We start from the raw sequence: 22,129 nt of genomic DNA on the forward strand, positions 1-22,129 counted from the left end.
GAGACCACGAAAATAAAAGACTTAAAAAAATGCCATTTTCACACACACACACACATTTAATTTCACATTTATTCCACACACTTATATTTTATTTATTGCATAATTGTTATTTATTTATTCTCATCTCTCTACAACCCCAAACATCAGATCTGTAACTAGTAACCAGTCAGATATTGAGATGCCCAACACATTTCCATTTCATTGGACAACTGAACTTGGACAATGGAACTTGGCCAAGACAACTGAACTTGGACAACTTAAGGCTGGACAACTGAACTTGGCCAGTTCACCACACTAAAGTTTAATATAAAAAAGGATGTATGATATTTGTGATGTACTTTTACACATGAAAAGCACACATTAGCATCAATCTCAATCTCTTTCAGTCTGAAAAGCTGAAACAGGAGCTCATAATGAACAATCATAACTTCTGTAACATTTTTTATCCACTACTGGCTTAAGCGTGATTGAGGTCATAAACGCATGTTCAGTGGGATTCATAGCTATAACTAAAATGTACAAACAATACAACAGCAGTTAAATTGTGACTTTCAGGGATTGAAAATAAATGTAACATTTTAAAATCTAAATAATAAAAAGGATCGTGTTCGTTAGTGAATCATTCTCATTAACGAGTCGACATTTAATTGAGTATAAACTGTTAAAGATGAACACACAACACAATTAACATAAACTCAAATTCATAAAACACAAACGAATGAAAATAAAATGTAAAATAAACAGATAATATTAAAATAAATAAATAAGTTGGGTTTTTGTTTAAACAGGTGGAGTTTTTCAGATTTATACAAAATTACATTAGCGGTTATGTGTAATATTTAAAAAAAATAATAATTATAAAGCAAATGTGAGGAGCAAACACTTTAAAGCAAATATTATTATTATTATTATTATTATTATTATTATTATTATTGTTGTGATGATGTAATCATCTCTCCCTATAGGCTGGTGCTCACCACAGTTACCCGCGGTTTGAGAAAGGAATCACTGGGGTTGGTTACTGAGTTCTTATTCCAACAACTGTAAATTGGTTGTTTAGTTTTGGCACTGATAATGATGTCACTTCCTGCCTCTTTTGCCACTTCTTCTCTAGTGGCTCTACTCTCCCTGCCCCCAACCTCTAATGATGCATGCTGATTGACAGACAGATGAGAGTCATCACTGTGATTGGTGGAAAGGTTTGATTGGTGGGCTTTGGCTCCACCAACTACACTCTCATTCTCCTCTATGGCTGATTCTGGAGCTTTATACTGAATTTCCTCATAGATGCACAGCTCCCTTCCTGTATGGTCAGAATTGTTTTGATCAAGTGTTTCCATGGGGACTAATGATGTAGTCATGTTCAACTTTCCTCTAACGTGAGTTTGATTGGTTGACAGCTCTGAAACCTGATTGGTTGATGTGTCTGAACGCTGATTGGTTGGTGAAAGCTCCTCTTCTTGAATGTTGAGGGGAATGAACTCTTGCCAGTGATTGGTGGAGAGAAACCATTCTGCCCTCCGATTGGTAGAAGTGGAGCAGTTCACACTCTGATCTGTTTCCTCAGACACCATGTTGTTTATCGTGAGTGTCGAAATGTGATTGGTTGGTGAAGGCTTGATGTCACTGAGTGAGGGTGGTGCTTCAGGTACATCACTCTCAGTCATCCACATGTTGCCATGGATACAAACTCTATCAGTGTGCAGGGAATCTGTGGACCTTTGACCTTTTACACAGATAAGATTCATTAGAGCTATACGTCCAGCACAAACACACACACACACACACACTTAGACTTACAATGATTAACAGATCCTCCGATATCAATGAATTTCAAAGGATGAGCAGAGTCGCTCCGTCTCAAAGCACTGAGAGAGAGAGAGAGAGAGAGAGAGAGGTGGATGAAAGGAAATGAGGCATGTTTCACTTATTATTATTATTATTATTATTATTATTATTATTATTATTATATAATTATCTGTAGGCTGGTATGTACAATGATGTTTTAGGACCAAGGTTTTAAAAATACAATATTCTGAGAGAAAAAAATTACAATACATTGTGAAAGAGGCGAATATCTGATATCAAGAGAAAAAAAGTCACATTATTTTGAGAGATAAGTCACAATACTATGATGAAATGGTACACATCAGAGCGACTTTTGTGTGTTAAAATAAGGAACGTTAACTTTGTGAAGTTATTGTCTCTTTTGTTGAAGGAGAAAGCTCAGGCAGGCACCTCTTCAGTACTCTCTCTCTGATGCGTTCCACTCGTTTCAGTTTAGCGTGTCTTTGTTCAGATGGCATGGCTAAATCAGATTCTCTGTTTACAACACAGACATCAACCTGTAACACACACACACACACACACACACACACACACAAGGAACACATTATTGAAACCTTTTGTTACTTTGTCGTCCACTAGAAGGTGTTTTGAGTTCAGTCATACAACTCACCAGGTGCCTCATTTATAAAGAGTGCATACACACAAAAATAGATCAGAATGTGTGTACACAACCACACACCCAATTCAGGATCTATAACGAAATATTGGCAGGAAATTCAATGTGTATAAATGGAAACTTTGACCCATAACAGCCATCCGTAACATTTTAGAAACAGCAGGAGTTAGCGACACCAAGTGGATATATGTAGAGTATTACAACTAAATGTGCAAATCACTGCTCTCAGACTTTATTCTTACAGTGATATAAAACTATACAGCTCCATATTAACTTCATACAGGCTACTGGGATATGAGAAGCATTAAAGTATAACCGCATTTTTATGAGTTTATTATTTATTTGTGTAGACTGGTTAATTAGTCTGTTTCTATGTACTGATATTTATCCCTCCCGTTAACTATTTGCATTCTACACTTTGTTTAATCCCCTGTCTGAACAAAAGAGTAAATCATTATGGGTTGGTATTAATTGTGGGTAATTTCAGGCTGCAAACAGTTTTGAGGTAATTTTGCATGTTCACAGATCTATTAATAGGCTCCAAAATGATACAGTATAAATAGGCTACAGAAAGATGCACTGTCTGTGGTCCAGTGGCGTTTTTGGTACATTAGAAGACCATGCACCAAATAATACATGTTTTTAAACACCACAAAGATAACATTGTCATATTTATGTATTTAATATTGCCCTTGAATGAAATTCCATAGTATTTTGAGTGTTTTGTATTTATAGCCATAATATATATTTCAGCGTAACATAGTATAGTTATACATCAAACTGTCAGACAGTGGCACTGGTCTTAATACTGCTCCTCACTGTAGCAGATATCACACAAGAAAAATGTGCTCAAGTCAAGGTTAAATTCAGTATTAAATTCTCACTGTACACGTAACTGTGTGTGTATAAGCTATAAGTGTGAATAGGTGTGTGTGTGTGTGTGTGTGTGTGTGTGTGTGTGTGTATACGTTATCATTATTATCACTCTGTTCTTCTTGTTTATAATTCAGTGTGTTTAGTTTGTCCTCCTCAGGGTTTGATTCCTCCACACACACTCTCTGTGCAGTGAGAGCTGAAGGAAGCTCCGCCCTCATCACACGCATCAGACACACAGGAGAGGACTCAGTGAGTGGGTGGGGTTTATCAGCCATGTTCATCTGATAATCTGGGCTTCGGCTCCTCTTATTATGCATTTTTTTCTGTTCAAACCTCCAGACCATCTGAAAGCAACACATAGAAACATATTTTCATAATTTAACATAATCTATAGATTTACATGAATAATTATTCCTAATTCTGAATTGCCTGTGGTTAAACTCATACCTCTTTAGAATGATCAGACTCCTCCCCTAAACACAATGACTGAGACTCTGCAAAACAGAGACAAGTTTTAAAAAGACAGACATTTTGTTTGTTTGTGTGTTGGGGGTGGGTGGGCGGGTAGTTTACCTGCTGTGTGTGTTTTGGTTTGTGTAGAGGAGTGTGTGTTGATTGTAGCAGGGTTGCACACCAGCTGTGTGTGAGAGAAAAAAGCAGAACAATTTAATAATAATAATAATAATAATAATAATAATAAAGGTGGTTTGGCCAATATACACACATTTTTCTACATTTACTCACTGTGTAATTTGGCTCTCCCCACTCAGGTCTCAGATTTGTGCTCTTATTGGTGCTGTCCAACTCCAGAGGTAAAGGGGGGCGAGCTGGTGGTTCTAACTCCTCCCCCTTAATGAGTAAAGAAGTACTTACCTTTAATTATAAAATAAAAGACACACACACACACACACACACACACACACACACACACACGCACACGACTGACCCAGAGGTGCACACTTTCTTCTGGATGGAGGGATGAGTTGTGCAGGAGTGGAAACACTGAGAGAGGAATAAAGCAGATGATAAGAACTCATTAATAACATTGTGCTGATGTATTTTTCATTATGTTCTACAGAGACACGTGAAAATCCTGCAAAAGCATTGCCAATCAGGTAAGGACAGCAAGAAACTGTTGGGGGATTTTATGTAAATGAGAAGCAGGCAGTGGCCAATAATACTGTTTTATGTGATGCAGGTCTTGTCATGAGTCACGTCCATGTTGGTCATGTCCACCGTTGCATCCACATCGACAGTTGAGTTCATATCTATAGTCACCTCCAGGGTTGTGTCCACTCCTACAGTCACTTCACATCCACAGTCACGTCCACTCCTGTAGTCAAGTTCACGCCCATGGTCACATGCACAGTCATATCCATGGACACAGTCACTTACAGTCCCACAGTCACGTACATGGTCATGCTCTTGATCACTCACTTGTCGGTGTGTGTAAAGCCATCAGTGCTTTAAATCGACTCCTATTAGGCTTCAGACCACTCAGAATATCATCCATCATCCAGATCTGCTTCTGTGCCAGGGAGCGTTCCTGAAAAAGAGACAGAGAGAGAGAGAGCGAAAGAGAGACAGAAGAGAGAGAGAGAGACAGATAGAGAGACAGAAAGAGAGACAGAGAGAGAGCGTGAAAGAGACAGAGAGAGAGAGACAGGGAGAGAGATACAGAGAGAGAGATAGAGAGAGTGACAGATAGAGAGAGACAGAGAGAGAGAGAGATAGATTTTTTTTTACTTTTTACCAATTATTTAAGAAAAAACAGAATAATCACTCATTCAAAAAGAAAAAGAAAAAAATAGATCTACATGTTTCAACATGAAAAGTTAATAAAATGGTTAGATTAATAAAACAATCAACAGTGAAAAACAATTTCACCTCCATCCGTTATCAAAAAAAAAAAAAACTAATTTGCGCACCATGTCTTTTCAAACATTTCCACAGAGTGTTCTGGGGTAGAGTATGACTGGTCCTCATAGACCACCGCGACTAAAAATCTTTTAAGGCGGTTTGTTAATGCCTTTAAAAAGATTTTATATTTTGTACCAAGGAGAGACACAGGACGCCAGTTCTTTAAGCTGCCAAGGTCTCCTTTTTTGGGCAACAGAGTGACCACAGCTCCTCTCCAGCTGAGGGGCAAGACTTCCGACTCTATACATCCGAGTGTAACAAAGTGCAGATCTGAGCCATACAAAGACCAGAATGTTTTATATAATTCAGAGGTCAGTCCATCCAGCCCCGGTGACCCTCCGCTCGACAGCCGTCAAGCAGCTGCACTGATTCCCCCGAACGAGAGCGGTTCCCCAAGTTCACCTCTCCCACACCCGCCCAGCCTTGGTAGTCCATTCTGAAGCCCTCCAGTGGCCTCAGGATCACATGACCAACCGCTGCACAGTTCCTCATAAAAAGACAACATCTGTAGAATTTTGTCATCTTTGTCGGTAGCCTCCCGTCCACTGGGCAGTCCCGAGTGGCCGATAGATCTCTTCTCTCCAGTGCGAAGAAGAAAGATGTGGATGAGTCCATTTTATTGCATTATACAAACTTGTCTCGCACCATGGTGCCTTGATCTCTCTCTTCATACAAGTTTTTCAGAAGAATTTTATTCTTCTCCAGTATTTCTTTTATTCTTATTTCTTCTTCTTCACTTATTGAGCTGCTCAGTTTCAGTATTTTTTTTTTCAGGAAAGTTGATCTTTTCCTTGATTTCTCTGGTGCTGTTTTTCGTGTATTGTTGGCAGAAGATCTGAATCTGAACTTTACCGATGTCCCACCACTGGTTTACTGATGCATACTGAAATTTCTCTCTCTCCAAGACTTCCAGAAAAGTGTAAAAGCGTGAATAAAGTGGTGATCCTGTAATAACCTATTGTTAAAATGCTAGTGATGCTGCTGGAAAGTGCTCAATGTGGTACTGACAGCGAGTAAGTAAGTGTTTATAAAGGCCATGTTTTGTTTATTTAAATGAACATTGCCTCTTCTTTTTGGACTTGTATTGTATCATACTTTTCACTTTTGGCATTAATTTTTTTAGGCGGTAGCGTTTTGGTCGGTCAAGTTCTTCAAGAGTGGCATTTTGCATTGCTACGTGACATGACAGATAAACACGTGAGAGATTAGGAAAGAAGGCATCAATTTTGGGTTTCTTAACCCCTTTTATGAGATCTAAAAAAGTGTTTATCTGTGATGTGGTATAAAACTGAGAACTATTGAAAGTTTTGTGTAGTCTGGCTATCACCTCTGAGGAATCAACATCCTCATCAGAGCCACTCTACATCTTCAAATTCATTTTCTGACTCATTATCGCGTTGTGAGCTTTCTAAAGCCATCTCAGAACAAGTTTCCTGCATTTCCTCCTCTAGCTCTGGTAAAACGTTAGGATCAGCCTCTGGATGAACAGGCTGTGAGTGCTCCTCACTCCCGGTAGGGTCTGTCTGAGAGGGGGACAGAGGCTGTGAGTGCTCCTCACTCCTGGCAGGGTCTGTCTGAGACAGGGACAGAGGCTGTGAGTGCTCCTCGGCCGTGTTCACCACACACAAAACATCTCATCTGTTCGGAGCTGATGAAGATGATGTAATCGTTATTCTCTAGCGTTAGTTTAACAGAGAGAGAGAGCGGCTCGTGTTTTGTGTTTAGGATCATGTAGGTGAAACAGCGGAAAGACATGACGTGTTTAATGTCAGTTTTTTTTAAACCCAAAGGAATCATTTTAATCTGCGCTGTTAACTTTCCGTAGCGCTCAAGCACACTTTTTAAAGTTTAATTTTTAATAAAAGGAGGCACGTTAGACAGCACGATTTTCTTAGAGACACCGGAGAGTGGAAACACACGAACATACTCATTGTTTATCACTAGCCCCTGTTCAATTAGCGTATCAACCATTTCAACTTCGGCAAGAAAAACCACCACTGCTTTGTTCATCCGAGAAGCTGATCTGATGTTTAAACCACCAACCTGATCACTGAAAGCAGTGAGAACTTCTTCGATTGGTATGGAGTCATCCGGCGGGCATTTACACCCATGTCTCAGGGTCAAGCAGGAGAAATCTCCATTTAGCTCCATTTTGGAGCGAGTTTTGCCGACAATAGTCGGCTCACACACTGTTAACTCACTAAAAACTCTTACTTTAGAACAATAGACTAAAAAAGAAAACAGAAAGGAAAGTATTTGAAAAAAGACTACAAACACTCACAGACGCGCTCTAACCACCTGCACTCTCGCCCCTTACCCACAATCCTCAGAGAGAAAGAGAAAGAGAGAGAGAGAGACAGTGAGAGAGGTAGAGAGAGAGGTAGAGTGACAGATAGAGAGAGAGACAAAGAGAGAGAGAGAGAGAGACAGACAGAGACAGAGAGAGAGACAGAGAGAGACTTTGACTTTTAAGACACCTTTATTGTATCCAATTTTTTGAAATATTTACATATTTACATTTTAAAAATATTATTTCCATTTAAGAAAAGAAGAGAAAAAAAAGAAGAAGAAGAAGGAGGAAGAAAAGAACCCCCTCCGCCGCCCCACCCACACCCTCAACTCAAAGGCCCAAAAACTTTTGAAATTTACTATAAGTCCATTGTGGTCATATAGTGTGCAAGAAGTCTTTATGTTAAGGCACTTTGTGCGACTAATGTCCATTTCCTCAGTCTGGACCGTCTCCGTGGTGACAGCACGCCCAGGTTTTCACTTTTTATTGCTCGTTGTACCGATTTAATGAATTTTTTTCTGTCCGAGAAATAATTTGTCAGCAAGACATCACGTTTTCTTTTTGTTAATTCCAGAACCCGGTTTCACTGCTCTGTGGTGTACAGCTCTTCAGGTGGTTCTGAGAGAGTGGAAGTAGGCGGGTTACCCGATCCTGCTTCACTCTCCTCCTCCCTCCTTGCGTCCGCTGCCCACATCCTCAGTCTGAAGCGTCTCTTTGGTGACAGCACCTTCAGATTCTCACCTGTTGTTGTGTGCTTAACCCATTTTATGAATTTTTCTCTGTCCGGGAAGTAGTTTTTTAATACGACCCCACTTTGTCCTAAAGTCTGCTCCAAGAACCAGTTTAGCTGTTCTGTTGTGTAAAATTGTTCTGGCTGTTCGACCCCCTTGTTGTTTCCAGTTCACCCTTATTGTTCTCAGTGTTCTTGTCCTGTGGGTTCTTCTGTTGCTGTCGTGCAGAGTCACTGTCTCCGACAGTGATAGCGGTGTAGGGTTTGTTATGGATGCTGTCTGCAGTGTTGGTTTCATTACTATCATGGACGCGGGTGTCAGTGCTATCACTGGGTGCTGTGATCATTTCAGTGGTGTTGTGTTCGTCACTGACCTCTTCCTGCTGTGACCTCTGTGTGTCGTTACCCCCCTCTGCCCCAGGCTCCTGTTCTCCGGTGCCCCCCTGCTGGCTGTCTCCGCGCTGCTGCTGCTGTACCATGGCCGTGTCTCCCCCGGAGCTCCCCGGCTGCACTGCCCTGTGTGGGCAGCTCAGCCGTTTATGTCCGATCTCCCCACACCCAAAACATCTCGGACGTTCGGTGGTGGCGAAGACGGTGTAGCTGCTGTCACCGTGTTTACACTTGAAGTTTATATCCAGAGTTTGTTCTCCGTTGTTAATAAACACATACACCTGTCTCCTGAAAGACAGGACATGCTTCACCGCGGAGTTCTTACAGCCGAGCGGGATATCCGTCATGGGGCCGGCGAACTTTCCGAAGCGGGCCAGCTCCTTCATTATCAGCTCGTCTTTAATAAAGGGGGGGACGTTAGAGATAATGACCCGTGTCGCAGGGGCAGAAAGAGGGGTAACATGTAGCATGACACCTTTTAGCCAACACAGTGTGTTGGCGAATATTTCTTTCTTTAGGAAAATTACCACCGCTTTGTTCATTCGGGAGGCGGAGTAGATGTTCTCACACCCGACCTTCTCTCCCACCGCCAGCAGAACCTCCTCCACCTGTTTTCCATTCAACGGTACACACCTGACACCATGGCGGAGAGACAGCGTCTCCTCTCCGGCCTCGGAGGCCATGGTGTCCCGCTCACTCTCACCCACTCTCAACTTTCACCAACCACCGCTACCTTAATAACTAGACATTTAATAAATTAAATGAAAGAACAGAAAAAAGGACAAACTCGCAAAAAAACTTTGGAAAGACGCCAAATCACTCTCACACGCTCTACATACCAAACTCACTCTTCCACCGCGCATGCGCAGAGAGTGAGTGAAAGAGAGAGAGAGAGACAGAGAGAGAGACAGACAGAGAGAGAGAGATAGAGAGAGCTAGAGAGAGATAGAGAGAGACAGAGAGATAGAGATAGATAGAGATAGAGATAGAGAGATAGAGACAGAGAGAGGTTATCACTGATTCATAATACACTTTGCATGCACACTGAATTCCATCTGTGAGAATAGACCATAAACTAAAGGTTCCTCCTCAGATAATAGTGTTGGAACAAAATGCTACACAGTTACAGTTATTGACTCGTTTGATCACTTAAACGTTTTTCTCTTATAAGAATGATGTATATAAATGTTCCTGCTTTAACAGCTCACACACACACACACACATTTCTATAGAGTCAGGTGAATGTTATAATCTGTATCAGCAGAAATAAGGAAGTGTTGGTGTAAAGGTTGTGTTTCATATCAGTACCTGTGCAAGTCCAAAATGGCAGATGTGCTGCAGGTGAGAACGAAACACACACAGTTCACTCTCCATCCTCTTGTAGTCCAACCACACCCTCTCCATCTCCTACACACACACACACACACACACACACACACACAAATATACAAACAGACACACACAGACACACAAATACACACACACACACACACACACACACACTATGGTTAGAAGGAAAATGGCTATGAAACAAACACTCACACACATAGATACATACACACACACACACTAACACGCACACACATACATACATGCACACATACATACATACACACACACACAAGCACACACACAAGCACACACACAGAGTTGTGTACCCGTGATATGTCACACATTCTGGCTCTTATGGTGACCAGCTCCTCCTGCAGCAAAGCCTTCTGGGATATGTGCTGTACATTCAACTGTCCCTTGCCCAGCTCTATACGAGACATATCCAAGGCAAACTCAGCATGCTCCTGCACACACACAATCACACACATACACACAAATGCAGCATGTAGTGAACAGTTGTGAATTGTGTGTGTATTGTGTGTGTGTGTGTGTGTGTGTGTGTGTGTGTGCATTTTTATATGTATCACCTTATCCTGTTGTAGGAGATCCAGTTCTACAGAGAGAGTCTGTAGTACTTTATCACACCCACACAAACAAGTCAGAACCATCTAACAACACACAGAGACGCCAAAGTGTTAGTGTCATTGTGTTATTGTGTGTGCGTGTGTGTGTTTGTGTGTTTGTGCGTGTGTGTGTTTGTGTGTTTGTGTGCGTGTGTGTATTTGTACGTGTGTATGTTTGTGTGTGCGTGTGTGTGTGTGTGTGTGCATGTGTGTTTGTATGTGTGTATGTTTGTGTGTGTTTACTCACATCTGTATCTCCCTGTAGTGCTGTGAGTGTGCGCATCTCTTTCTCACACTACACCACAAAACAGCAGAAAACATATTGTTAAAAAAAGTGCAAATACTATTATTATTATTAGTAATAATAATAATAACAATAATACTATAATAAATTACACACAGATTCAGTGTAATACTATACAGTACCGTACTTGATGGAAACCCGCACACAGAAGAAGTGCTGTGAGGGAGAGGGCCTAGAGGATTGTGGGTAATTCTGGAGGAGGGTAAGGGGGGCAGCTGATCAGAACGGATCTCCTACACACACACACACACACACACACACACACACACACACACAAATACACACCTTATTTTAAAAGTATATGATATACTGTGTGCACAGCGAGTGCATAGTTTTTGTAATGTGTGTGTGTATGTGAGTGTCTGTGTGTATAGTTAGCAGTGCCGCATTTACAATCATACCTGAATAGGAAAAACATCCATGAAATATTTTATTTAGGATTTATGCCCCATCACAGTGCTAAGTGCACTGGTTAAAGTGGTAAATTACCTACTACTGGCATCCAGTCGAAGCTGTGTCTCCTAGCTGGTGTTGTACAGCATGTAGTGTGTGTATAGTGTATCATGTATGCATAGTGTGTGTATAGTGTATCATGTATGTATAGTGTGTGTATAGTGTATCATGTATGTGTAGCGTGTGTATAGTGTATCATGTATGTGTAGCGTGTGTATAGTGTATCATGTATGTGTAGCGTGTGTATAGTGTATCATGTATGTGTAGCGTGTGTATAGTGTATCATGTATGTGTAGCGTGTGTATAGTGTATCATGTATGTGTAGCGTGTGTATAGTGTATCATGTATGTGTAGCGTGTGTATAGTGTATCATGTATGTGTAGCGTGTGTATAGTGTATCATGTATGTGTAGCGTGTGTATAGTGTATCATGTATGTGTAGCGTGTGTATAGTGTATCATGTATGTGTAGCGTGTGTATAGTGTATCATGTATGCATAGTGTGTGTATAGTGTATCATGTATGTATAGTGTGTGTATAGTGTATCATGTATGTGTAGCGTGTGTATAGTGTATCATGTATGTGTAGCGTGTGTATAGTGTATCATGTATGTGTAGCGTGTGTATAGTGTATCATGTATGTGTAGCGTGTGTATAGTGTATCATGTATGTGTAGCGTGTGTATAGTGTATCATGTATGTGTAGCGTGTGTATAGTGTATCATGTATGTGTAGCGTGTGTATAGTGTATCATGTATGTGTAGCGTGTGTATAGTGTATCATGTATGTGTAGCGTGTGTATAGTGTATCATGTATGTGTAGCGTGTGTATAGTGTATCATGTATGTGTAGCGTGTGTATAGTGTATCATGTATGTGTAGCGTGTGTATAGTGTATCATGTATGTGTAGCGTGTGTATAGTGTATCATGTATGTGTAGCGTGTGTATAGTGTATCATGTATGTATAGCGTGTGTATAGTGTATCATGTATGTGTAGCGTGTGTATAGTGTATCATGTATGTGTAGCGTGTGTATAGTGTATCATGTATGTGTAGCGTGTGTATAGTGTATCATGTATGTATAGCGTGTGTATAGTGTATCATGTATGTGTAGCGTGTGTATAGTGTATCATGTATGTGTAGCGTGTGTATAGTGTATCATGTATGTGTAGCGTGTGTATAGTGTATCATGTATGTGTAGCGTGTGTATAGTGTATCATGTATGTGTAGCGTGTGTATAGTGTATCATGTATGTGTAGCGTGTGTATAGTGTATCATGTATGTGTAGCGTGTGTATAGTGTATCATGTATGCGTAGCGTGTGTATAGTGTATCATGTATGTGTAGTGTGTGTATAGTGTATCATGTATGTGTAGCGTGTGTATAGTGTATCATGTATGTGTAGCGTGTGTATAGTGTATCATGTATGTGTAGCGTGTGTATAGTGTATCATGTATGTGTAGCGTGTGTATAGTGTATCATGTATGTATAGTGTGTGTATAGTGTATCATGTATGTGTAGCGTGTGTATAGTGTATCATGTATGTGTAGCGTGTGTATAGTGTATCATGTATGCATAGTGTGTGTATAGTGTATCATGTATGCATAGTGTGTGTATAGTGTATCATGTATGTATAGTGTGTGTATAACATGCACCCTGCTGTACCTCACACTCCCTCTGAGCCTCTGGCACTGCTCAATTGGACCAACCATGGCACCCAAGAGGTGAATGAACTTCTCCTGGCTGTCTGAACAGCTGAGTCACTGGATGACTTAAAGAATAAAGACCTACCTCTTCACCAAGAACTTGAATTATCACTATTATTTATTTTTAAAATATCCTTGTCTTGTGTTTTTAATGCTGTATTAACCTCCCCAACAGAATTATTAGACTCTGACACCACCCCCACCCCCTTCTGTCGAGCTACACATGATACTCCTGAGATGCCGGTGTTCCTGACTCCTTCTGCGCTCCGGACCTGCCTGATCCATCCTGATGCTCTTCTTCTGGATGGAGTTCTCATCATTTGGAGGTCACATGCTGCTGCTGAGGATGTCCCCACATGGTGCAGACTAAAGATCATTGAGATTACTGAGAATGGTACCACTTAAAAACCATGAAGATGGCTTTGGATTGCAATTACCAGAAACAGTTTTACACTCAAGTCTCCATCAGTGAACAGTGGAGACGTTCAACAAGACAGACTTCATGTAGAAACTGTAATGAATTTCCTGGTTACACAACTGCACTATTTGACCATGTAGTATTAGCACATTTATAGAAGGGGTGTATTTATTTATAATCGCATTATCCGGCATCACCCAGATGAGGACGGGTTCCCTTTTGAGTCTGGTTCCTCTCAAGATTTCTTCCTCATATCGTCTCAGGGAGTTTTTCCTCACCACTGTCGCGTCTGGCTGCTCATTAGGGATCCATCCATCCATCCATTTTCTGTACACATATCCTACATAGGGTTGCAGGAAGCCTAGAGCCTATCCCAGCGAACTCAGGGCATGAGGCAGGGGACACCTTGGATGAGGTGCCAACCCATTGCAGGGCACAATCACACACTTTCACACACTACGGACAATTTAGAGATGCCAATCAGCCTACAACGCATGCCTTTGGACTGGGGGAGGAAAACGGAGTACCTGGAGGAAACCCCCAAAGCACGGGGAGAACATGCAAACTCCGTGCACACAGGGCTGAGGTGGGAATCAAAACCTCAACCCTGGAGGTGTGAAGCAAATGTACTAACCATGTCCCCCCTCATTAGGGATGAATTTATGAATTTAAAATCTAAATCCTGAATTTACATATTTCTGTAAAGCTGCTTTGTAACAATGTCCACTGTTAAAAGCACTATACAAAGAAAACTGAACTGATAGTATTCTTAGTCCCTGACACAGTGAACTAGCATGAGGATCCACTATAAGTCACTGTGGATAAGGCAGTGCATACAGGATGTTGCTGAGTTTTTTGTGCTTGTTTTTGTATTGAATTGGCAAAATTGCAATTGCACGAAATAGTTTTGCATGGCCTTTCACAGTGATATTTGTAGGTAAATGAGACCTTTTAGCTGTACTCATGTTTGACGCACGTGACTTGAAGAAGGTTTTGGCTGAGTGCGTGTTGTGATGATGTCACATGATGCATCTTTTCCCAAATCCATGGAAAATCCGCTTTTTATAAATTCAAGCTCCTCTGAATATTCGGAGTTTGCTTGATTTTGCTTTGAGTTCTGTGATTGCATAATCACGCAATTCTGGAGGAACTGATAAGGGCCTCTGCTAAATGCTATAAATGTGAATTTAGTGTATATAGTATGTTTCTAATGTGCGTATAATGAAATTAGTGTGTGTGGTGTGCATAGTGTGTATAATGTGTGTAGTGTGTGTATAGTGTATAAAGCATGTGTGTAGTATGTATAGTTTGTCTCTGTGTAGTATGTGTAGTGTGTACAGTGTGTATGTGTGTGTAGTTTGTGTATAGTGTATACCTTGCTTTCTGCTTTATGTACAGGTGAGTAGTGTGTGGAATAAACCTAAGAGAAAAGGAAAGAAATACAGAATGTAGTCTAATTCACACACACACACACACACACACACACACACATACACAGAGAATCTTAAACATACACACAGCCTTGCAGACACAGAGACAGATTAAGAGGTAAATACAGAGGGTGAGAGACAGGGAGCTTCATCATGTGTCCCCTGGCTAGTCTACCTGTTTAAGGGCAGGGTTAATGTGTGCAGGTGTACTTACCTGAGGTCGTAGGTCAACTCTGCCCAGTGGGCTGCGAGGTCGTGACTCATAATGACTTCTGGGGGTCGATGGAACTGACCCCTGACATAGGATGTGATCTTCACCTGTGCGGTCCAAACTCAGAGACCGGGTTCGAGTATCAGAACTACAGAGAGAGAGAGAGAGAGAGAGAGAGAGAGAGAGAGAGAGAGAGAGAGAGAGAGCTGTGAGAAAGTGAAATGAAACACAGGGTAAAGTACATCATCTGTAAATGTGTCACCTGTATGTAGCTCTTTGTCTGCCTCTGTGATCCGCCATGTCCACGCTCCCCAAAGTACAATGAGATGGTTTGCTGTGGGTCCTGTACACATGCAGGGGGTTCACTGACTCAGTGCTGCCCCCTATCTGAGAGAAGTCGTGATAGCTGGAGCAGCGTCTACAATAAATATATATATTTTAAAATATTTAACCTAAATTTGGTGCGTCTGTTTACATTTGCTTTTAATTTTCAAAAAAAATCTCTATATTTCTGTATTAGCTTTAACTGTTATAATTTGTCTGATTAAAGGTCAGTGATTGGTGCACCTGTTAATGAGGTCATCAGTCTCCATGCATGCTGACTGGCTGAGAGCTCTGACCCAACCCAGCATGTCCTCCTGAGTATCAGCACTGAGCAAATATGAACGCATTCCCTGATGAACCACCTACACACATTTGCAGACACACACACACACACACACACACCTTTTTTGCAAATTGCAACGTAATTTTTTCCAAAATTCTGTCCAGATTTATTCACACACACACACACACACACACACACACAGATACACACAAATACACACCTTAAACGCATACTTCCTGTTCTTACACTCTCTTGGAGAGCAGAAGAAAATCTTATAGCTGGGGAGAGGAAGACTTCCTAACACACATTCCTCCCTACTGTCTGAGAGAGAGAGAAAGACAGGAGAGTGAGACAGTATTAGCACCTGCTCTGGTTTTGTCTGCTTTATCATTGTTAAAACGTTTTTAGTCTGTGATCTGATTTCTGCCGCACACAGTGGGATCAGGATTATCAGATTATCTAAATCAGACACATCTTCCTGCTTTAATCACTGCAGTCTCTGACACTATTTTTTCAATACCATGCAATTCTAATAGGCTCCAATTAAGACAATCAGATTAATAATAGTGAATAAATTCACTTTTATTTACATAGTGCTTTTGAAATGGACATTATTACACAGCTGCTTTACAGAAATCCATATATAGATAAAATTTTTAAATTAAAATATCCATACTGAGCAAGCCAGAGGAGACTGTGGCAAGGAAAAACTCCCTGATATGACAAGAAAGAAATCTTAAAAGGAACCAGACTCAAAAGGGAACCTAACCCCATCTGAATGACACCAGATAGTGCGATTATAGATTTACTGTATAATGTTAAGCAGTGCCAAGTTAAAAGGAGCTTGAGTGTGAGCATCATAGCCTTTGTTAATCATAAACTTTAACCCCTTGCAATTTAAGGGTATTTTTTTCCGTCTGAATGACATACCCAAAATGAAACTTATTACTCCGACATTTTTACAGTGAAGGTCTATCTCAGTACCACTTGACAGAAAACCTTTTAAAATAAAATAAATAAATAAAAACAGGTGTCAATATGGAGTCATTTTTTTCCCAAAAAGTAAACCAACATTCAGAAACTATTTGGGAAAAATAAGTACACCCTATAAATCAGTTACATGTAGAACCACCTAGCAACAATAACTTGAAGTACATGTTTTCTGTAGGGGTTCATCAGTCTCTCACATCGTTTTGGAGGAATTCTAGCCGACTCTTCTTTACAACACTGCTTCAGTTCATTAATATTTGAGGAGATTTGTTTATGCACAGCTCTCTTAAGATCTCACTGCAGCATCTCAATGGGGTTGAGGTCTGGACTTTGATTTGGTCATTCCAACACCTTGATATATTTCTTTTTTAGCCATTCAGATGTTGATTTGCTGGTGTGATTGGGATCGTTGTTACATGACACAATTTCAGCCAGCTTAAGCTGCTGGACAGATGGTCTCACATTTTCCTGAAGAATATTCTGGTATAAAGTAGAATCGTTGTCTCATCGTTGTCTGGTATGAGGTATATGTGGTGATATGCTTTGTTTGGTTTTTACCAAACATGGTGCTGTGTATGATAACCAAACTTCTCCACATTGGTCTCATCGGTTTAAAGGATATAGTTCCAGAACATTTGTGGTTTATTCAGATGCAAATTTGCAAACCTGAGTTGTGCCCTGCATTCTTTTTGGAGAGAAAGGTTTCTTCGAAGCCACACTTCCATGAAAGCCATACTCGTTCAGTCTTTTTCTGATTTGGGCATCATGAACATAACCATTTAATGTGCTTGCAGAGGCCTAGTAGCTCTGGGGTTTTTCTTTCTATCTCTAAGCATTAAACAGTCTGGACTGTACCTTGGACTGGATCTGCTGGGACACCGACTCCTGGGAAGATTGGCAACTGCCTTAAAGGATCTCCATTTGTAAAAATAAATAAATAAGATAAGACGAAAAAATAATAAATCGTTCTCACTGTAGAAAGGTGAATTTCAAATTCACCGTTCTACAGACAGCCTTATAACCCTTCCCAGCTGTACTTATTTGTTCCCATCTGGTTTCTAAAGTGTGGTTTACTTTTGGGGAAAAAATGACTCCATACTGAAGTCTGTTGTGTGTTTTTGTTGTCACTTGAGGTTATGTGTTTGTGTATTGAAGTATATAGGCCCTGATAACTTAAAACATTGAATTGTAGGAGAGTGTACTTTATATATATATATATATATATATATATATATATATATACACACATACATATATACATAACATAAATATACACATACATGTACATATGACTATATGAAACGATGATGTCTCACTGCTGCTCTGTGCATATCGGAGTAAAGAGATTATCAAATAATAACCTGATTTTTATATTGAATATGCAATCAAAAACTCAAAAAAGATTTACTTTGGACAATATTTTGAAAGAAATTAATTGTGACAGTGACTAGGTTCAGCCCTGAAAATGGACTTTGGGAAAAGAACTAAGTTTCTTATGGGGTAGATATTGTTGCTGATGTGTATGCAACGTCTCCCCAAAACATTATATTTTCAATGTTGTACAGATATCTACTAGATGTTTTAATGAAACAGGCATTCTTGTTTGTCAGCTTATACACCACTGTGCATGGCACAGTTAGGAGACATAAATAGCACAGAATGTAAAGCAGGACCCTGGAAATATGACATATGTTAGCATAGTTTTGTGCAGTTAGGATCATGATGCAGCTAAGAGTTTATCTAAAAATAAAAGCTTTAAAGGTCAATGTGGCCTGCAGTCCAAGAGAGAAACATGGCCAAAGTCTCTGGATGGTAGGCAAATACTCTCTCTCCTCTGTCAATCAGGGCGATGCTAGCCAATAGTGGGTATCTGTGTGGTTATACATGCAGAAGAGGGCAGCTAGCACTTTCCTCTGAATGTGTTATACTGCCCTGTGATTCATACATGGGCAGCAGTATAAAAAGATCCAGTTAGTTGGCTTCATATGTCTCAGTGGAAGCATGTGTTAACCTTCATCCTCCCTGGTTGATAGGGGAGACCTGGCTGTTGGGCGGGAATTGGCCAAGACTAAATTAGGGAGAAAATCACAGTGGGGAGGGGTGGGGGAAGGCTTGGTGTACTCGCCCAGAGGGCTATGGGGACACACCCTTGCAGCCAGGCAACAGGCACACATCTGGTGTCTAGGCCACAAACATAAGATAGATAGATAAATGGCAGCATCATCGAGGGCAGTGGTGGATCAGAGGTTAAAGCTCTGGGTTACTGATCTGAAGAGTGGGGGTTAAAGCCCCAGCATTGGCGTGCTGCCATTGTCGGGCTGTTGAGCAAGGCCATTTACCCTATCTGCTCCAGGGGTGCTGTATCATGGCTGTCCTTGCACTTTGACCCCAGCTTCCTAACAATTTTGGATATGTGGAAAAAAAAAATAATTTCACTGGACTGTAATGTATGTGACAAAGGCTTCATCTTCATCATCATGTAATGATGATCATCAGGCAAAATGGAGCAATCTTGTGGGCTACAAGATGAAAAGTGTTGGTCAGGTGTAGTGCCAGCCAGGGGCAGGCATGTAATGAACAGTCTTAGATGGACTAGACCCTTGGAATGAAAACTGTCTTTGGCAGGGAAAGAGAGTAAGTGTGAGAGATCTGGACAACATGTAGTCAACCATACATCCACTCTCTTCAACTATTGAACTCCCATAGGAGGCACGTGTGGTGATAATCACCGGGCATAGGCTGAGGGCCTCACAGATTTTATTCATGAACAAGAGGGTTGTTCAGGAAGGAAAACTTCCTGAGGAAGGAAATCTCTGACTGTTGTTTGTGTGTATGCACCAAATAGCAGTTCAGAGTATTCATACTCTGAGCAGGTGCTCAAAAGTGAACTTCTTACTGACTGAATAGTGCTCCTGGAAGACATCACAATGCTAATTTTGGGAAAGATAAAGATACTTGGAGTGAGCCTGGAGCTGGTCTTCATCAACCCTTCCCAGCTATAAACATCAATTTTACAAAAGCCTTGGAGCTGGTCTTCATCAACCCTTCCCAGCTATAAACATCAATTTTACAAAAGCCTGGAGCTGGTCTTCATCAACCCTTCCCAGCTATAAACATCAATTTTACCCTGCTCCACATCTCAGATTATCACTTAGTATCCACCCTCACTCTTCCAATCCTGCCTGTTAGCAACTATTCATACTACTCTCACCAAAACTACCATATCAAACCTTCCAGACCCTTTTTACCACTTGAATTAGGCACCAACACTTTTCTGATGATACTGATGTTCATTCATTCCCCTCTCTTCTGTCCAAATTCTCATCAGATGTGATATAACCCTTCTACAAGAACGAGCTGGAAGCCTCTGTACATGATCGTCAAGTTCACCTTTTCTTCACTTTTTGATGACTGTGCCACCTTTTTTTGATCAGACAATTGGTACAAATGTGCCAGTCCTTCACTCTTACCCTTATTCCAACACAAAATATTCAGGATTCCCCTCCTCTTTCTTTGAAACATTTTTTCTCTTCTATTCAAAGAAGAGATCCTCAAGATCATCTTGTCCTGAAATCCCACCACCTGCCATCTGGACCCCACCCTTTTCACAATGCTCTGGGCCATCTCACAAGATCTCCTCCCTTTTATCTATTCTCTTCTATGACTACATAACATCTATTAATGTACTGACTGCATGCTCGACAGCAAGGGTTATTCCCATCCTGAAGAAACCCACTACCTCAGATATCATCAACTACTGCCCAGCATCACTACTCACTTTTCTTTCTAAAATAAAAAAAGACATTTCTAAAAATGTGCTGTCTACAATTCAGCTGTCTCTCTATCACACCCAGAATAGTCTTCAATATTCTAACCAGTCTGGCTCCAAAGTGACACACACTTGTACATGCTGTACATCCTTGGAGTTGCCTCCCACATCAAGATCTTGTGATCACCCTGGGTAACTTCCAGATCGCAGCATATTTCACTGCATGAAAACCTGGGGTAACCATGGAGAACCAATCGTCCTTCTTGCTTCACAACTGCATTCATGCAATCCATGATCCAACCAACTTCTAACTGTAACCTACTAATCACCCCAATAGAGTTTATAAATGAACATCTGCATAAATGTAAATGTAAATGACTGGGAGAAAGTCCCTCCTGGATCTGATCCCAAGTGATGAAAGTTTATTATACTTCTTTGGAAGCCAAGGACTCCAAACATTGTTTGAACACAAGGTTGCTCCTAAGTGTAGTTGACTTGAGGGCATTAGACTTGAGGTTTTACATGCTCAGTTGAGAAAATGGACAGAATTGTCATTTGATCACCACTTGGCTGCTAGCTTTGGACATATTTACCTGGTAAACCAGAACCTACTGCGATACTTGGGAGCATTTAGTTGAAGTTTCTGTGAGAGACTAATTTAACTCCCAGCTCTGAAAGGACTCCCATGTACTGAGTGGAGTCTGGAACTCTAAGTCTGAATTCAAGACATTGATCATATAAGCAACTGCAAAAAGCTGTGGCCAGAAGGTTGTTGGTGTCCCATATGGTGGTAACCCAAGGACATGCAGGACACAAGTGGTAAGGGAAGCCATCAAGAAGAAGGCCTTCAGAGAAATGTTTACAACTGAGAGGTATAGGAGAGCCACAATGGCTGTGGCAAAAGCAGTTGCAGAAGTGAAAACCTGGGCATGTGATGAGTTTGGAGAGGAGTGGGAAGTGAGACCATGCAAACGCTCTGTTAAGGAAGAATGTGTGTTGACCTCTACTGTGGATTATGTTGAGCAATGGAAGGGGAACTGTGATGGCCTCCTTAACCCAGGGAACATATCCGCCTGTAAGGAGGAAGTGGCAGAAATCTCTGGTGTTTTGGAGTCCAACTTTGGGGTACGCTTATACAGTCTACAAGTGGATTTGGAGAAAGCCTGTGATTGAGTGCCTCAACATTTATTGGGGACAGTATATCAAGATACAGCATGGGGGGCCAGAGGTAACATCCCTGTTATTTGCAGATGATGATGTTCTTAAGGTACCAACTTGATATCCAACATACTCTTGAACATTTTGCTGTTGAGTGCGAAGTGACTGGGAAGAAAATTAGCACCTCCAAATGTGAGACCGTGGTTTTCTCCAAGAAAAGAGTGAGGGGAGAAAAGAGGGAGAGACCTTGCCACTGGTGGAGGAGTTTAAGAATTTTGGGATCTTACCATAAGTGATGGTGAAAGAGAGGGTGAGATTGACAAATGGACTGAGTCAGAAATATGTTACAGTTTCTGTACCAGTCTTTGTGATGAATCAGGAATTCACTTTGTGAATGTAGCTCTCTGTTTACTGGTCAATCAATGTCACCTAATGGTCATGAGCTGGGGGTACTAATAATAGGTT

General features: G+C 40.9%; 1 protein-coding gene across 4 annotated transcripts in view; it reads right to left on the minus strand.

The window, feature by feature from the left end:
* Window positions 1-87: 87 nt before the first annotated feature.
* The window catches only part of si:ch211-234p6.5 (pleckstrin homology domain-containing family A member 4), a 44,274-nt gene continuing 22,232 nt past the window's right edge, over window positions 88-22,129 (minus strand). For all 4 annotated transcript variants that reach the window (XM_053638095.1, XM_053638111.1, XM_053638102.1 and 1 more), the window contains exons 5-23: window positions 15,968-16,068; window positions 15,708-15,826; window positions 15,403-15,558; window positions 15,144-15,288; window positions 14,875-14,919; window positions 11,052-11,162; window positions 10,873-10,920; window positions 10,590-10,670; window positions 10,329-10,466; window positions 9,979-10,077; window positions 4,778-4,886; window positions 4,287-4,342; window positions 4,085-4,189; window positions 3,914-3,977; window positions 3,788-3,834; window positions 3,433-3,684; window positions 2,239-2,345; window positions 1,801-1,868; window positions 88-1,726 (exon numbers count right to left, since the gene is read on the minus strand). In XM_053638095.1, the coding sequence (XP_053494070.1) occupies window positions 960-1,726; window positions 1,801-1,868; window positions 2,239-2,345; window positions 3,433-3,684; window positions 3,788-3,834; window positions 3,914-3,977; window positions 4,085-4,189; window positions 4,287-4,342; window positions 4,778-4,886; window positions 9,979-10,077; window positions 10,329-10,466; window positions 10,590-10,670; window positions 10,873-10,920; window positions 11,052-11,162; window positions 14,875-14,919; window positions 15,144-15,288; window positions 15,403-15,558; window positions 15,708-15,826; window positions 15,968-16,068 (2,618 nt within the window). In that variant the 3' untranslated portion in view covers window positions 88-959. The remainder of the gene's footprint in view (window positions 1,727-1,800; window positions 1,869-2,238; window positions 2,346-3,432; window positions 3,685-3,787; window positions 3,835-3,913; window positions 3,978-4,084; window positions 4,190-4,286; window positions 4,343-4,777; window positions 4,887-9,978; window positions 10,078-10,328; window positions 10,467-10,589; window positions 10,671-10,872; window positions 10,921-11,051; window positions 11,163-14,874; window positions 14,920-15,143; window positions 15,289-15,402; window positions 15,559-15,707; window positions 15,827-15,967; window positions 16,069-22,129) is intronic.

This window comes from Ictalurus furcatus, chromosome 1 (genome assembly GCF_023375685.1).
Source record: "Ictalurus furcatus strain D&B chromosome 1, Billie_1.0, whole genome shotgun sequence".
In the NCBI taxonomy this organism is placed as follows: Eukaryota; Metazoa; Chordata; class Actinopteri; order Siluriformes; family Ictaluridae; genus Ictalurus; species Ictalurus furcatus.